At 35.3% G+C, this 19,012-nt stretch overlaps 1 protein-coding gene across 5 annotated transcripts in view; it reads right to left on the bottom strand.

Moving 5' to 3' along the window:
• Positions 1-3,011: 3,011 nt before the first annotated feature.
• Positions 3,012-19,012, bottom strand: part of LOC105336483 (bifunctional 3'-phosphoadenosine 5'-phosphosulfate synthase) — a 29,356-nt gene continuing 13,355 nt past the window's right edge. For 3 of the 5 annotated variants that reach the window (XM_066066921.1, XM_011440825.4, XM_066066923.1), the window contains exons 2-12: positions 12,473-12,823; positions 10,815-10,953; positions 10,611-10,729; positions 10,399-10,512; positions 9,358-9,469; positions 6,944-7,149; positions 6,305-6,436; positions 5,863-5,992; positions 5,365-5,507; positions 4,867-4,992; positions 3,012-3,804 (exon numbers count right to left, since the gene is read on the bottom strand). In XM_066066921.1, coding sequence (XP_065922993.1) covers positions 3,568-3,804; positions 4,867-4,992; positions 5,365-5,507; positions 5,863-5,992; positions 6,305-6,436; positions 6,944-7,149; positions 9,358-9,469; positions 10,399-10,512; positions 10,611-10,729; positions 10,815-10,953; positions 12,473-12,823 — 1,809 coding nt within the window. In that variant the 3' untranslated portion in view covers positions 3,012-3,567. Of the gene's footprint in view, positions 3,805-4,866; positions 4,993-5,364; positions 5,508-5,862; positions 5,993-6,304; positions 6,437-6,943; positions 7,150-9,357; positions 9,470-10,398; positions 10,513-10,610; positions 10,730-10,814; positions 10,954-12,472; positions 12,824-13,482; positions 13,645-14,082; positions 14,228-19,012 lie in introns of those variants that run through there. The other 2 variants (XM_066066924.1, XM_066066922.1) reach the window with 2 other exon arrangements.

Raw genomic sequence — 19,012 nt, 5'->3', positions numbered from 1 at the left:
ATTTGAAGATTTGATTAAAGTTTTAGGGATAAAAATATCATAAACAAAACCATCTCATTTATTCAGACACAAGACAGCACCATGTTATCAGTGTATAATGTATATGTATAATAGCAAAAATTGATAATTATACACAAATCTCATGAGTTTGAAGGCCAAATTTAAATGTTCTAGTTTCATAATTGTAAATGCTATAGCATTGATTTCATGTCAAAAGGTATTATCTTATAAAGCCATTTAAATCATATTTAATGACATTAAAGATGAGGTTTTATCACATAAAAGTTGAAAGGTCATATTTAAGCACCTTTCCGTTAAAGTAAAGGTAATTTTTCATGCATTCAAAAAGGAAATCATAAAATACAATTGTACTTTATTATATTTAATTACATTAAAGGTAAAACTTTATGACATTAAAGGTGAAAGGTTATATTTAATTGTATTTAAGTGTCTGTAAAGGTAATCTTTGCACCTTTACTTTTTGTAAAGTTAATACAAAGGTGACCTTGCATATTGGTACACCTTTAATGAAATTTACTTCGGAAGTAAAGTTTTGTAAAGCTGTTTTTTCAAGCAGTGATAACTCCTCAGTTCTCTTTACCCGCTTCTTTACCCACTTCTCAGTAAATAAAGGTTCGGGGCTCTTTTGTAAGAAAACTGAAGCTGCAGAAGTGTAGCCTAACGTTAAATTCGGGTCTACGGTCCGATGACTGGAATTTACCGCTGATCTTGTACTCACCGTGGCTCAGTGTGATTTGATCGATGGACAAGGGCGTAAGCAAAATTCCTCAACATACTAAAATGGCCACTTTGCGACACCCAATGCAATGTCAAAAAGAACTTTTCTAAGAATTGAAACTATACTAAATTAAGGTCTTATTAAAAGTTGAGACAAGAGAAACCAGAGAAAATGGCAAAAGTTATGTCAATTTCGAAAAAGATATATTGAGAAAGAATGTCACATAAAAGATGACAGCTATGAAAACAACGATCAGTGGTGTATGTTTTCTGATGGTCTGCTCAGCCTGTTACAAAATTGGCATATCTGTAATAGAAAAAATCTGACTCCAACAATGATTAAAATGTTTGAGATGTTTTATGTTGACTAATATGTTGACATTATAGGATTGCTTGCTTTATACTTGGGAGGTAAGAAGAAGGCGATATTGTCTTGAGGAAATCGACTCCCCAAAGCGCTGGTTAATCCGCGTTCGATTCGCCGCCTTATATATCACAGCACAGTGGCGTAATTTAACACTAATCACTGAGTACACACTCTACATAATTCATGAAACTAATAAGAATGTAGTCACCCGCAGCCTTAAGTGTGACATTAACCTCGTTTGGACGAGAGAAGCGACGCTGTCGTCTGCCCGATTGCTCCAAGACACGTGGTGTGAGTAATGGCGGGAAAGCAGGATGCATATCGATCACATTGTCAAAATGGCTAGAAATCTTTTTGCAAACCATGGGAGGTCGTATAGAATTCACCTAACGTCCTTGTTTAGTGGTTGGAAACAAAGAGACAGAAATAAACATGTATTTTATTTCACCAACAACGCATCAACTTACGTGCAGATGTCAGGTTCGAATCTAAAAAGCGACAACATTTTGTATCCGCGAATTTACTCTTTACGATCAAACCTAAATGTTCGAGTTCAGTTGACAAGGTGGGTAAATACTAAGGAGACAAGTATACAAAAGAAGAATGTATTTTGTAAATTATGCAGAAAAGCAACAATGGTGTATATTTTATATATAGGAAATCATTATCCGGACCACATAACAAGTCTGTGCTGTAACCTAAGGACACTCCACACCGCCTTGTCAACACCAGAAACAATCCCCTGTTATTTATATCTACCAGAAATCGTTTAAGTTTGTTTGTCTTCGCGTACACTTACACTTGGTACAAAGCAACATGAGCGGTGGGGATTCATTTACATTGATTGCCCGCGTTATATAATAGAACTGTGACTGAAGAAGAAAGGAACTGCACCAAAAATACAAACATCGGGGTCTTTGGAATCAATGTCTGATTATATGCTGTCACTGAGCAGTCTGTAGGGACGACTCGTGCGGTTCATATGTATCAATGGTCTTATACAAGCATGACAAGGAAAAGCAAGATCGTGTAGGAACAGTGCCCTACTCATGCGCGGATCCAAAATATTTTTTCAAGGGGGGGGGGGGGGGGGGTTCCGACAGATATTTGAGTTTGCCGGTGGTGTCTGAGGCATATTTTTGGTAATTTCATAATGTAAATTTAAAGAAATTGAATTTTGCGGGGGGGGGGGGTGTGTCCGTACCCCCTGTTACCCCTTCTAGATCCGCGCATGCTACTTAAACGTTACCCCCTCCAAACCCCAACTCTGAGATATTTCCTTAATTAAGACTATACCACACAAGGAGGATGGGTGTGTAATAATCATGGATTAAAGGGTGGGACATTTTATAAATGTTAAGGGTTTACCAGCCATCGGTCTAAATTTTACAAACACGAGTTCCTTTAGTTATTTCCTCAATTAGTTGGAGAGCAAATGGTTATATTAATGCAATCAAAATGTGTCATTGGATTTCAATTACACATATCTGATGTTTCTCACTTCATAAGCGATAACTATATCTAGAATGTTAAAAATAATAGAATGATATTAAACTCAACACATTTGCTGTCAAATAACGTTCTGGTCATTAACCTTGGATATTGGCGTTTAAGGTCAAACGCCCAAGAGTCTGATAGTTACTGTAAACCAACGTCTATCTGTCCATTTACCAGCCATACTCTGGTTCACAGTGACTATGTGCAAACCAAGTCAATGCCAATAATCCTACTAGTATAGGAGACATTAAAGGACACGATCGAGGTGAGATACATTCTTCATTCTCATGAAAATTGCAAATTTTTTGACAGGTAAATAAAAATTGGTTTACAGTACCACCTTTGCGATCTCAGGGGTCAAAGTTCAAGCAGTATCATAAAACAATCACAAAGTAAAACAACAAATCAGTTAGTATATATTAAGTTCTTTAATCCCTTTGGCTCCCTCAAATTTAATCCATTTATTTTTCTACTCCCACTAATTTCCAAATGACACAAATCAATGGACCAGAACAGCAGCTGCACAATTACAGCACCTCACCTGTCTACAGGTAAAACAACAGGTGACACCCCAGGTAAAGACACTTACAAAACAGGTAGAGATGTGTGACATAACATATCATGGAGACACATATTTGTAGATGTAAATTCTCAACAAATAAGTAAAAATGTAAATATACGAACTAAAATATACGTCAAATAAACAAAACTCAACTGATTTCAAAACAGTGATATCAATAAACAGTACAAGTAGTTATAAATTTTCTTATGTATAAACTATCTGAAGTATAACAGAGTTTGTAAATTGGTCCTCACCCATTAACAGCAGTTTGTTCAAAATTTTTATGAAAAAAATGCCTTAAAAAAGTTTAAACTTGGTCCTTAAAAGTTGAAAAAAATATAAATAAATAAGAAACAGTCCTCCTCTGATCAGGTCCACTGGTCTGTGATGTCACTTCCTGTCACTATTTCAGGGATTGGTAATACTCTGCCAGGACCTTCCAGGCTCTAGGGGCCATGAATCCGTCTGGGGGATTCTGTCCCTCCCGCGCCAGTTTACGCATGCGAGTTCCAGATATAAAGTCGTAGTCCTCCTTGCGCTCTGGATTGTAGAAGTCCATTTGCCTCAATTTAGTGTTGTATGCAGCTACTCGGAAGGGTACGATTTCTAACTGGGTTAGCCCTGGAGCCATGGTCAAAACCTGAGTTTAAAATAAAGCCATACTGGTTAGTTGTGTGAACCAAATATTCATAAGAATTCCACCAGCTATCTTTGATTCATGTAGGAGATTTGTTTGTTGGTTTGCAAAAAAATATCATATACAAATAACTATTGCCACTAATTGTAGTCTGTATTTACAGTACAAAATGTGTTTATTACAATGTCAATGCATATTTTTGGGGGGTGGGAGTGGGGTGGGGGTAAATTTTATTAACATCTGCTGGTGGTTGATTTTTTAAGAAAAAAATTGACAAAAAATGTCATCTGTAGTCTATTTTAGTGTTTCATTTTGAAATGTGTGGTTATTTTTGTAAGACTTCAGTGTTTGCAAACATTTCCCAAAACAATAATTTCTACACTATGATTAATGAATTTCAAATCAGGCTACGATGATATCAAACATTTATTGCTGTAAAACATTTTATTATCTGAGATTCTAGCTGCAGAACTGAAGCTCCATAGGAAATTCATGTTGACTGACCATGCACATAGAGCTAGAGTTCCATCCATACATAAATTGTTTATTCATGTGAACAATATTAGACTTAATTAATAGCTTATTTTGGAAAATATTCACACCCAAAATTCTTCAGACATTGTACATTAGGAGTCATTAATTTACTTGCCTCTGCATATTAACAATCCCACAATCCCGGAAAAGTGAAAGGGTGTAGTTTGTTTACAGGTAAAAATGGCGACTCTTGATTATGACATAAAATAAACATACTTTGCTTTCTGCATTTGGTTTGGGTTAAGGAAAGTAAAGTGGTAAATCAGTAGTAAAATCTCTCAGGATTTTTTGGTATGAAATTATTTACAGAATATATTCCTAAATTTGTTTAATAAGTCCAAAACCTTGTGCAACTTTTTGTGCACGATAAGTATACAGTTTTCAGTACATGTATGGATGGAACTGTACCTCCATGGTCCATCAACTAGTGGAGCTACAGTTCTGCAGCTACAGGGATTCTCAAAAATTGCTAGTATATCTTTGCTAGGTTTTTGTAATCTCTCTTTTAAAGACAAAATCTATAACTCTAACCTTCGCCCCATGTGTGTGATCAAATAAGTCCCTGGTACCATCCGGATGTGGCATTCCTGCAGGGTCACGACCCACAATGTAGAAGTTGGCTCCTGTTGACATTCTGGCCTTGGCGTGCCACTGTACCTATTGCAGACAAACAGATTGTAATTGATATAATACTCTGTTAAACCATTTCTTATAAAAATATTAAAAGTTTGCGAGGAAAAAATAAAAAAAAATAAGGTCAAAAAATGCTGATCAAGTACAGTGTATTTTCAATATTTTTCTGTTTTAAGCTAGCAGACAGTGTCAAATATCATATTTTCCAACTCCAAGAATCGTAACTCATCACTATTTTGAAGCATGGAAATATAGAAAAAAAGTGTATGAAGGACTGATGGAAATTGATGAGATATGTCCAGTCCATTTTATGGAATGAATTCTGTTCAAAATAGGTAGCACTCTGTACCCTTTATCATTATGACATTGATCTGTCCTTGGACGACTGATCGTTACCTCTGTAGGTCCTGCGTACATCATGGGGGATGGGAAGATGGCTAGAACGGTGGAGTCGGGGTCTAGGACCTTCTCCTCTAGGATTGCCTTGTGCTGCTTCATACGAGTCGGGAGCGGTACATCGTCATCCTTCGTCCAGCCACCTGAAGCAGTCGACAAAATCTGCCTGAGCTTTGAGGACGGTTCATTACAAAATCTGCCTGAGCTTTGAGCACGGTTCATTACAAAATCTGTCTGAGCTTTGAGGATGGTTCATTACAAAATTTGTCTGAGCTTTGAGGATGGTTCATTACAAAATCTGTCTGAGCTTTGAGGATGGTTCATTACAAAATCTGCCTGAGCTTTGAGGACGGTTCATTTTAGAACGAGTCTTTACTCTCTGCACTTGGTATAAAGTGCTGCTTTTGAAACAATAAGAAGTGTTTTCCAAAAGAACTCTAAATAGAAATGCATGCGGTTATGGCATACATGCTGGGCAAAGATTGACTATAAACTCACCTAGGGGGTGGAGCAGTAATACTGGTTTACTGTAGCCCTTGTCCAACAGTCTGCGCTTTGTGTCAGCCATCAGCAGTGCATGCCCATTGTGTATAGGATTGCGTAGTTGGAAAGCAAAAACGGCATCAGCCTGAATAATAACACTACTGTAAATTCCTCATTAAAAGCGCGGAATTAATATTCGTGTAAAATTGCGAGGAGCACATCTTGCGGATTTTAAAATCTGCTTTTATTTTTCAGCTGGATGTAGACTTTTCAAGATCATCATACAAATTTGGCGTTCACAGTTTCATATTCTTTATATCATTTCATATTTCATTTAATTTAATTTACTCATTTAAAATAAGGAATCTACAGTATTCGTAATCTTTGTAATTCACTAACATATGTTACAGTGAAGTTTTCTGATAACTTATCATTTGATGATGAAAACGTTACTTACTCTCAATTCTCTAAACTTGCTTCGTAGTTCCATTGGTGTCAGTCTGTACTCATCCAGTCCATCATTCCATTTTATTCTCTCTATCACTGCTAAATCACCTCCTACCAACCAGTCCCCACTTTCATATATCATCTGTAAAATAATAAATCATATATGTGTAATTAAAGGATTTAGTTCTTCATCAACTTCATTTAAAAAAAAGCTTCTATATATACAAGTCTGTTCCTTGTCAAGCCTGGTTTATTTAAGAAATAAACAGCAATTTAAAAAGTTCACTGGGATATGAAGTTGGTTGGTCATGTGATCAAATCCTGAGAAGCCCTGGTGAACTTTTTAACATTGCTGTTTATTACTTATATTTACATTTGAGAAAGATAAATTGTTCAGAACTGTAAAAATTACCGAGATTTAATGTTAACAATAATCCACGTGACAAGCGATAAGCGCATGCTATGATCATAGTGACGTCATGAAAAAGTTCATACAGAATTTAATGTTTTCGCTAATCAATAGGTTCATATTAGGAAACATATTTGCAAAATTAATGTAAATATACTGAATTCAACACAACAGGTATACACATGTATTTCTAATGTTAAATTTTATTGTAGGAATTGCTTTACATGTAATCTTGCTGACCTTGACATAGGGATGACCTCTGTTACTGGTGCCGAACTGTCGACAGCATCGCTCCTCCTTGTTGTGCGGATAGAACTCGGGATTCCGTAGGATGGCTATGGTCTTGTTCTCGTACTTGAGGGTGAGGGCAGCAGAGCCGTCCAGCCGTTCCTTATCCTCAGTACAGACTGGCAGGACGATCGGGATCGACTGATTGGTGACCCCACCTATAAACACAGGGTCAAGGTCAACTCTTTACCAACATCAATAACATCAGAACAGAGAGTGCATCCCTTTGTAGAATGAAATCGTACAACATGTACTGCTGGTAAGCAAATCACTGTGACATGTGATGCTGGTAATCATATTATTGTACAACATGTACTGCTGGTAAGCAAATCACTGTAACATGTGATGCGGGTAATCATATTGTTGTACAACATGTGATGCTGGTAATCATGTTATTGTACAAAATGTAATGTCGGTTAGCATATTAAAGGGTAAAAGATATAGTGGCCTCATGTGAATTTTATGTGATTTCATACAAACTTCTCTTTACATGAATTTTACTTAAAACTTTTCATCAATATGAATTCACATAAAATATTTTTAGACTCAAGAAATTTTCTCACATAAATTTTTTTTTACGCTCCTATCAAAAAATCTTTTCATTAGCTCTAAACATAAAATCAACTTCAAGACTTAAAACTTACCCAACTTTAAATGTGTTTGAACTCAAAAGGAAAATTGAAAACAGGCTTCTTGTGGAAAAATATTTACTTTTAAAGAACTGTGAATTTGAAAAATTTGAGAGACACTTGGAGAATATTATTGAAAGAATTTAGCAAGTCTTTACTATATCCCCAACTATTTGTTAAAAGAATGTATGATGCTTTTTTAAAATATCTAAATAAATCTTTTTGATAAGCAAACCCTGATAGACAGCTATGCTGCAAAGCAACCATTGCCCCGTCAGCTTTTTTCTCTCCGCCTTCTTTTCTCTCATAAATAAATATATGTACATGTACATGCTAAATATTATGTTCATGCTGTTGTTTGTGTATATTATAATCACATATTGGAAAATCCTTAAATTTAGAGCTGTCAATTTATAAGTTGGTGTGCATGTTATATTTTTTATTTGCTTTTCTTCTTTTGTTTCTTTTGTTTGTGTTTATATGCATATTATTTCACTCAATGTTTTCTGTCCTTTCTCACCCCCACTAAAAACATAAAAAACAAACTTTCACACCATTGTGAACTATTATATATCTATTCTTGCATGTATATTGTATGTAAAAAAATGTTGAGATTCCAAAAGAAATGTATTATGTAAGAAAGATGTGAAAGTCATGAATAAAAAACATAAATAAAAAAAAAAAAATAATAAAATTAACTTCAAGTGAAGAACGAGTGCACTTAAAAGCTATAGAGAATGGGCCTTTTTTCAGTGCTGTTTTTATGTAGAAAATATCAACAATTTGCTTTTCTTAAATATATTTAAGCACTACTGCATACTTCTTATTCAAATGCACACTTAACTTTACCAAAATTAGCATACATTTTAAACTTTTCAGGATTTTTAAATGGCTATACACAATCCAAATCTGGAAAATTCATACCTATTTGAATTGTTTCTATTTAAATCAGAGGGAGGAGACATTCAAATCAACATTATTCTGTTAGTGCATCATTTGACAAATGTTTGGTGAATTATACCTAATGTGTTATTTTATGTCTGAAAAAACCCCCCAAATAACGAATTAAGCTTTTAAAAGTACATATTAGCATAGAGATCAAACAAACATTCCTGACCATACGAAGTTGATAAAACCCACATGATTATTTGAAATAATTTATTCCATACATGGGCTCAACAGGGGTCACACAGGAAAAAGCTTGAATTTTTCATACATTTTTCCTTTCTTAAACTGTACCAGCCTAATGTTGTACAAACTTCTTATTTTCACAGGAGTTTTCTAAATGTATAATGCATCTTTTTTCTTTTTCAAAAGTTTGTACTCAGTTAGGCTGAAGGTAAACAATGGCTTTGAAATGATTGCCCGTCTCGATTTTCTAAATAAAATCACGAAAGTTGGCTGACCCCTACTATGTTGTAAAGCTTTGTGCTTTTCATATACACAAATCTTTTATCTCTTACAGTTTAAATATCAGTAAATGATGTGAGACAAAAAATTATGCTTCACTCGAATCTTGTTTTTTTTTTTTACTTTTTACCGGGGCCCATATATATCCCCATTCTTTCACCTGAAAATTTTCTCATATGAAAATCATGCAAATTGTTTTTTTATGTGAAATTTATGCGAGATCTGTAATTCCTGGGTATTTACTAAATGAATACTAGTAACTGAAGCAAGCAGAGACATGATTTCCTTGATAAATAATCATTTGACTTATGAATATGAAGTACATACCATCTAACAGACATCCAAAGTGTTGACATTGTAAGTACTCTCTCTCCCTCATAAACCCACTGAGGGGTGTGGCCCACCCCTCAGACAGAACCTGGGTCCACTCTGTGTCAAGCTACAAACACAGATACAGATTATTAAAGCAGAGAGTATATCAAACAAAATTACTAAATTGGTCAAGAGTTCTAATTCACAAAGAAAGAATTTCTTCATCAATCAAAACAAAAATATTCTTTTTATGATGAAATCCCTCCCTCCCCAGTTTTGTAGCCAACATCAGCTGCAACATAATATTTATATTTTTTTTGGGGGGGGGGGGGGGGGATACGATAAAAAAAAATAAAGAAGGCTATGTTAATGTTCTGAATATAGGCGAGTTGGATTGACATCAATATTGAGGTGACAGTTGTTGTCTTGATGACTGTGGTACTATGGTCTCATTGTGAATTTTCATTGGTGTGTCATAACAACTTTGAATATTTGTTGTGGATTGTCAATGAAGGATCAATAATTGTTAGATGTCTATCAAACAGCTGCTGTTACATTTCATTAAAATAAGTAATTCTTTTCTTTAAAGAATGAGTTATCTTAGTTCTTTGTGAAAGAAAACTGGGTATCAGTAGTGGGTCACATTCCCCAAAGAAGCATACATGTTATTTATTCTAAATAAATGTGTTGCCATTTTGAGATAATGCTTATTGATTGTTATCTCTGATGAGCCACTGAAACGGTTTTGATTTATTGAGTGCACTGTGGCTCATTTTATTACACATTCAATTAACTCATCATTTTTTTTTAGATTAAGGTTTTGTTAATGCATGGATTGATGTTAAGGTTATTTGTAAAGTTTAGCAATGGACTCCCCTTATGTAAGTTTTACCCGTTACCTGTTGACTCAAAAGTTGATGGGAGTTTTACTTGTTACCTGTTAACTCACTTGTTGATGTAAGTTTTACCTGTTGACTCACTTGTTGATGCAAGTTTTACCTGTTACCTGTTGACTCACTTGTTAATGTGAGTTTTACATGTTACCTGTTGACTCACCTTGTTAATGTTGAGGGCCGGAAGTTGCTCAGCCTCCGCCTTGGTGGCCTCAATGCGGTTCTCGGGGACAAACAACTCCCTCACATTGCGTACAGCCCCACTCGGTACCACCTCCTACAAAATACGATGAAAACCGTCAGACATTTTACTTTCTGCATGGATAATGACTGTTGGTGTGGAGTAGAGAGAGCAGGGTCCCTTGCTGTACTCACAATGTCCACTAGGTGGGTGATGATGTCCTGGACACACTCGTCCACAGTGTCCTTGCCAGCCTTTAGCAGGACCTCCGGATCATCAGGGGCCTCGTAGGCCTGGTCCACTCCCGTAAATCCTAAAACAATCCAAAGTCACATCAAACTAAAGAAATGACAGATACACAGCCAGTTAGAGATAAGAAAGTAAAAGATGTTCCTGACCTTTTATTTCTCCGGCTCTGGCCTTCTTATACAATCCCTTGACATCTCGTTCCTCACAAATCTCGATGGGCGTGTCCACAAAGCACTCCACGAACTTCAGACCAGCAGCCTCATGCAGTTCCCGGGCTCGCTCACGATCCTACAGAATACAATACACAGTTACAGCATTAACTCTCTCATAATCCTATAGATTACAATGCATATAGTCAGAGCATTTATTCTAAGTTCTAAAGTTTATAGTACATAAAGTTATAGCATTAGCTCTCATTAATTCTATGAAACACAATACACATGAAAAAGTTACAAAAATTAGCTCTCAACCCTAGAGTTAACACTACACATAGTTATGGCATACTTCAAATCCAAATTATGCCCAAAAATACAACACTGCTATTAAAACTCACTTTGATGAGATAGAGGATCAAACTGACATTAAATCTTGATTACCCGGTAATTTCTTGAAATTGGAAGCAAACTGCATATTTTTTTTACCTTTTACATAATTATATATCTCCAATGTTTCTCACTTGTTCATTTGATAAGATTATAACTGCATCATTTTACTATAGACTATGTCATTTACTACCAAATTTACATATATTTATCAGCAATCTAATATTTCAACTTAAAAGTAGTAAAATGGTTGAAATTGCTAGTTGAAATAATTGGTGTTAAATATACATGTGCATTGAAAATGATTCAGTGGCACGGAAAAACTCATAACATTGTAGAAAGTGCTTTTGTAAACCACATCCCTGTATCTTATTACCGTAATAATATCTAAACCGGTTAGGATTAAATACATTTGAATATGAATTGATTTACTGTAACAACTAGTTCAACAAAAAACTCAACTATATACTGGTGGGAAGAATACTGCTCACATCAACATAAGTTCAGAGAAATTGCATCAAATGATGAGAGAAATAATTGACATTTTTTCCTGCTTCAGTGAGCTTTAGAGTTCTTTCTTGCTCCTGTTTTATGTGTTCAAATAAAATTACATAACACAAGTGGCTGGTTATGAAATATTTGGCAAGACAGTGGGAAGGTCTCTTTTAATGTCACTTTGTGCATTTGATTAAGCAGCATTTATATGTTTGTGATGCATGGTTTACTTTTCTTGATTAGAAATTAAAAAGTACGCACATTATACCTTGGTCCATACTTAAAAATTCTATAATGACACGGACCATAAAACTTGTGTACCATGAAATTTTTCAACTGAAACACAAGATATTGACCCGGAGATTCTTCCTTTGTTGGTGTTGGGGTGTAACGCAGAAACCTGGCTGTACCTATAGACCTACTGTAACACATGAAGAGCACCTGTCTTTACGGACCCCTTCCCCCTCTATTACTATCAAACATTACCTCTTATCAAGTAAACTGGGTTAGTCCTGTGTAATTCTACCACTCTCTAGCTCTTATCCAAGGACATACGTTAAAAATTCAAATCTCCTCAACAATTTCCCATAGAAGACCCACCAAATTAAATAATTTATCGGAGCTGCACAACTTCAACAAATAATCACAGTTAACATCATTAAAATAAATGGCATTATTATGCTATTGACTGGGTGGTTGTTTTAACAGTGAACAGGAACTGAGTATTTCAGTTCAAGGAAATCCTATAAGAGCTGTACTCTTTGATGTACCTTTTTGAATGGACTGATGAAAGCAGTGATGCAGACAATACCCCCATCAGCAAACAGCTTGGAAACTTCAGAAATACGTCGGATGTTCTCCTCGCGGTCCTCGGGAGTGAACCCCAGGTTCTTGTTCAGCCCTGTACGGATGTTGTCCCCATCCAGACTGTAAGCAGGGATTCCCTGGCTGACCAAGTACTCTTCCAGGGCGAAGGAAATGGTTGTCTTCCCGGCCCCTGAGAGACCGGTCAGCCAAATGGTACAGCCCCGGAACCCCCCCTTAGCTCCCAGGACCTTCCCTCGCTTGTCCCGGGTCACATGGTGCTTCTGGAAGGCCACATTGGTCGCCCTCTGTATTGCCTGCAGAAAAAAACAACAACATATAGTCAAAATACTTTTTAAGTATTATCTCAAGCATCCTATTTTCTCCTGAACTTCACATACTTTGTTCTCAATAGCTTTGAGGGATGGATTAAGTGCAACTGCTTAAAGGAATCTTAACCCTGTAAATCAACACTGGACTTGTTTTACTCATCATATACTTTGTTTTCTCATGCCCTTAACCTGAACTCTGTAAATCTTAGGTTTCTCTAGTCCAGCTTTACAATATAAATGTAGAGGCAGATGAGTTATAATTTATATGTATTAACATCAAAGCACTCATCATCAAGTGCACAGCAGATTAGCTATGTTAAAAATTAAGTTAAAATAAACTGAAATGTTTTTTAACAAGTGTGAAATCTCCAGACATAGAAATGATGCAGATCAATACACACTTAAAATGGAAACACCTCAGTAAATGGCTGTGAAGTTAAAATATAAACCTCTGAGTTAGCAGTGAAGCTAAACGAGTAACACACTTAGTGGCACAGTGTAACCACTGCATCTCATTCCAAACCTCTCAGGGGTCCTAAGTAAACAAATAATTAAAAGAAACTTGAAAGAAAAAGAAGACGTCGTACACATTATCTGTGAAGACATTATTGATTTCAGCAGCAATGAAAACACGACAGACTTACACTTCGAGAGATAAGTTTTTCCGACATTTGATCAGAAGTAGACAGTACTGCACTAAGGATTTCAGTGAAATGCCACGCATACAACTTAACACACTATAATATAGGCTGTCAAGTGAAAAAACACTACGGGCCTGTCAGGTTCTGTGAATGAACCCTGACCTCAATTTCCACACGCAGTGCTGTGTTTATCAGCTGTATCAGCTGTATATATACATAGGTAAATATGCTGTCAGTGCTGTCACAGTTCACTGAGTTTTCAAGATTTTAGCCTTTGGCTATTTATTATCTCGTATTACACGATCAAATAGCACTAAATAAGCAGCTATTGTATATAATTTATAAAATTTGCAAGCAGATCAAACTAAACTGATCAGGAATCATGTGTACTGATAAGATTTAAACCACAAGTATTTAATTAATGTCCTGATCTGCATGCATTAGAAGTGCAAAAATTTATTAAATCACACAGAGGCTTTTTATGCTAATGCCTACCAAAATCAAGAATGCTGACTGAATGATTAATTAGATTAATTTAAAATTCTTAATAAAGAATATAAAAATATTCTTTTATACCTATATTTCGAAAAATATATTACTTACAAAAGTTTTAAGAAAATCCATTGTTAGAAACCAAAAACTTTTTCCTATATTTTCTGAGTTGAGATAAATAAGAACAACAGCGTAGATTTATTTAACTTTACAGATTGTGGTGCTCTGCTTTTATATGTAGAGCAATGATCCAACCTGGCAGTCTAGATTCTCACCTGACCTTACCTCCTCACCTCCTTGTTCTAAATGTTTACAATGACTAGGTATTTCATCAGAAAGGAGGGGAAGATTTAGACTGACAAGGAATGGAGAATGAAAAAAAATGAAGACAATCAGTTCTGTGAAATAAATCACCAGAGTTACCTGTATTTATATTTACTTCATAGAACAGTTAAATGGAAACAGCAATACAAAAAACTGCAGGACTTATATATCAACAAGAGTACATGTATAGTACTGAGAGAGAGAGAGAGAGAGAGAGAGAGAGAGAGAGCTTGAGAGCTTATTGCATTATTTATTGCTTAAACTTTTTCTTTAATCTTATATTTGTTGGTGTTGGTGAATGAAATCCTTGTCTTTCATGTTTGAATGAGTTTAGAAGTGGATTGTGTACCATTTTTTCAAACGATGTCTTGTCCTCCATTCTTTGCCAAAAACTATGTAAAATCCTAATTGCCAAAATGCTGACAATATCAAATATTGAAAATATCATCAAAGTTGGTGAAAACCCATATACCATTATATAAATAGTGCCTGTTTGGGAGGGTAACAGTTGAAATTGACACCCCGAGAAAACCATTGTCAACCGATAAAAGCAGTAAAAAAATCTCAAAAATTAAGACATTAAGTATAATAAAATAAATAGTGCCTGTTTGGGAGGGTAACTGTTGAAATTGACACCCCTCGAAAACCATTGTCAACCTTCGCTTCGTGTTGGTTGACATTGGTTTTCTCGGGGTGTCAATTTCAACAGTTACCCTCCCAAAAAGGCACTATTTATATAGTGTTACCCATTGCTAAGTGTGTTGCTAACGCTGAAGGTAATAGTACAGATTATCAACTGCGTCTAAACCAATCAGATTTCAGTATTTAACATGAAAGTATAATAATATATAAATAGTGCCTGTTAGTGACAATGGTTTTCAAGGGGTGTCAATTTCAACTGTTATCCTCCCAAACAGGCACCATTTATTTTGTTATACTGAATGTCTTAATTTTAAAGAAAACATCACTGCTTTTAGATAGGAATAACGTGAATTCTAAGGGGAACCGTACGCGCATGATTTTCGCACATGTAACAATTCTTAATGTTACCCGTTGCTAAGTGCGTTGCTAATGCTGGGGGTAATAGAACAGATTATGAACTGTGTCTAAACCAATCAGATTTTAGTATTTAACATGAAAGTATAACAACACATATTGTTACATTATCTCTAGAGGTTCCTTGTATTGCGTGTTTTATTCACAACTCTACTGGCAGAATGTGTTAATTTTTTTAAGTTCCCATTTTTACGCTTTTAAGAGTGCAAATTAGATATTAACATCATTCTAAGTTAATTGTGTGAAATTCACGGATTGTACTACCATTGCAGTATTATATCAAATATTTATTTTTAATTCAAAGGATGATATCTACTACATAAGGCAAACATTTGATAATTAAAGCACCACCATCTGAAATTCTAAATAATGAGAGAAAACTTAAGAAAGCGCATACACTTGTGCTTCCACACTGCTTGACATTGCATGAATGGTCAGGTATGAGATAAAAACAATGAAAAGGATTAGCATGAAATTTTATGTTATACTCTAAGACATGAAACAAAATTTGATGCCTCCAATTGTCCATTTAACAACAAAAGGGGTAAATTTATGCATAAACTTTCCTCTTTCTCTTTGTTTATTAATATCTAAACCATTAATCTTGCTATATTTTTTGCACTTTAGACTATTAAACATATTTAGACCTTATGATAAATGACATTTCAAGTACATGGGTAATTTCAAACTAATTTTCTAAATAATTCAGACATTGTGACTGCATGTGTGCTATTTTATGCACATGCAGTGATTCACCAAAGGATTTTTATCTGATATCAGAACAAAATCGAGAACAAAATCTGGAACATTGAAGTGAAACATTTATAAATCTTTCACACGTACTAGTTTCTACCCACAAACAAACAAGTTCCTCTCTGACCGACAGATCTGGGACATTGCTGGCTACTGTACTTAATACACAAAGCCAGCTGTGTCACAGGACTGCTACCCGGAGTTACAGTGCTGTTATTGTATCTATACATCGCCACTGAGTGCAAAGAGCAGTTGATGTGACAAGTCAAGATTCAAGTCGGTCACACCAAAGCATGGAATTAAGTGGCTGGATCTCTAACAAGTGGATTTATCACTGGGATTTTGTACTGCACACTGAATACACTACAACAATCATTGTATTGAGAGTTCATAATGCACTTTATTGATGACTGCATGGTGTGGGGAAGTATTGCTGACTAAATGCAATTGAACCTTCTCCATTATGCTTCAATGATAAGCATGCAACCTTACAATCAAAAATTCCTTTTAACTTAAGTTTAATCTAAATTAAACATCCCCGCCATATGCAGCATTTATTTTTTGTACATTTTCACATTTTATTTCATGTCTAGAGTAAAAGCTAGGACATTGATATCACAAAATGACATTGTAAGTACATGTACCACTGACCAAGCCAAGTGACTGGTATACATATCTGAAAGGAGAGTTCAAGCATTTGAAACTAAACAAGCAGGGATGAGGGGTAAGGAGTATCCAATAATGAACACTGAACAAGTATTAGGGATGACAGGAAAATTCAAGTTCATGAACACTGAAAAAGCATCAGGTGAGATGGAAGAGTCCTAATATATGAACACTGAACAAGTATCAGGTGAGATGGAAGAGTCCTAATATATGAACACTGAACAAGTATCAGGTGAGATGGAAGAGTCCTAACATATGAACACTGAACAAGTATCAAGTCAGATGGAAGAGTCCTAATATATGAACACTGAACAAGTATCAGGTCAGATGGAAGAGTCCTAATATATGAACACTGAACAAGTATCAGGTCAGATGGAAGAGTCCTAATATATGAACACTGAACAAGTATCAGGTGAGATGGAAGAGTTCTAATATATGAACACTGAACAAGTATCAGGTGAGATGGAAGAGTTCTAATATATGAACACTGAACAAGTATCAGGTGAGATGGAAGAGTCCTAATATATGAACACTGAACAAGTACATGAATCAGGTGAGATGGAAGAGTCCTAATATATGAACACTGAACAAGTATCAGGTGGGATGGAAGGTCTCATATATAAACACTAAATATGTCTGTCTTTTTTCATGGAAATGTTTATTATAAGAAACTGACAAAAAATCACAATTATTTACATCACTGACCATTAAAAAAGTAAGTAATTCCATATTTATACAGAACAGTTAAAAGTTGAAAACTATCACTGCACCAAAGTGTGATTTTTTTATACATACAGCCTACTCCGGATATATTGAAATTTAGGGGACCAGGCAAATTATTTCAATATATCCGTATTTCAATATAAGCGAAATTGACTGACGTGAAGCCGCCATTTTTGAAAGTTCAATCCTGATGTAAGCATAGAAAACCAAACCCGAACAAATTATTTGGTCATCATTTATTTATTACAATGAACAGATTACATGGAACATTATTCCTTGAAAGTTTGATTAAAATTATAAGTTTTATTTTGTTACTATCTTAAACCTCATCGTAATCTCCGATCGCATTCTTTTACGTTTTAGAGAAAAATCACTCAAACGCTTTAAATATTGTTGAACCCTTTTTTATATAATCTCAAAATCCTTAGCTATTTCGAATTTAGGCTTTGTCCTTTCATCAATAGCCATAACTAGTTTGTATTTAGCGTCCGGAGATAAGGTATTTCTTTTCCGTGGGGTTTCCATATTACGTCTAGCCTCAATACATCCGTATTCTTAAAAACAAAATATTCAACACTGAATACATTTTAATTTTTAATAGAAGTATAAAAACACACATGATGAGAACTTTATTCACACCATTGTATATCAACCGGTCAGTCTGGCATAATTACTGTCACCAACCGTGACGACAGCCGCCAGGGAGTACTTCAATATAACTGTTATAAAACAATTAATTATCACCTTTGGGGACCGATCAGTGGCTTCAATATAAGCGATATTTCAAAATAGCCATTTTGATTATATCCGTTAAATCAATGCAAAGAATATGAGAGGCAAAAACTGGGAATTTATTTCTATTTCAAAATAAGCGGAATTTCAAAATAAGCGATTTCAATATAAGTGGAGTAAGCTGTATATAAGCTACTCTGAATAGCTTAATAAAGCTATATAGCTTTTTAAAGCTATACAAGTATAGCTAAATGAAGAGATTGTGCTGGACCTCCTAAACAAGCAGGGATGAGGGGTAAGGAGTATCCAATAATGAACACTAAAGTATGGGAGGTGACAGGAAAGTCCTAATGTATGAACACAAAACAAGTATGGGAGGTGACAGGAAAGTCCTAATGTATGAACACTAAACAAGTATGGGAGGTGACAGGAAAGTCCTAATGTATGAACACAAAACAAGTATGGGAGGTGAATGGAAAGTCCTAATGTATGAACACAAAACAAGTATGGGAGGTGACAGGAAAGTCCTAATGTATGAACACAAAATAAGTATGGGAGGTGACTGGAAAGCCCTAATATATGAACACTTAACAAGGGAAAGTCCTAGTATATGAACACTGAACAAGGGAAAGTCCTAGTATATTAACACTGAACAAGGGAAAGTCCTAGTATATAAACACTGAACAAGGGAAAGTCCTAGTATATGAACACTGAACAAGGGAAAGTCCTAGTATATTAACACTGAACAAGGGAAAGTCCTAGTATATAAACACTGAACAAGGGAAAG

Source organism: Magallana gigas, chromosome 7 (genome assembly GCF_963853765.1).
Source record: "Magallana gigas chromosome 7, xbMagGiga1.1, whole genome shotgun sequence".
Taxonomy (NCBI): Eukaryota; Metazoa; Mollusca; class Bivalvia; order Ostreida; family Ostreidae; genus Magallana; species Magallana gigas.
The sequence above is the reverse complement of the archived record's forward strand: the minus strand, read 5'-3'. Positions and strand labels throughout refer to the sequence as shown.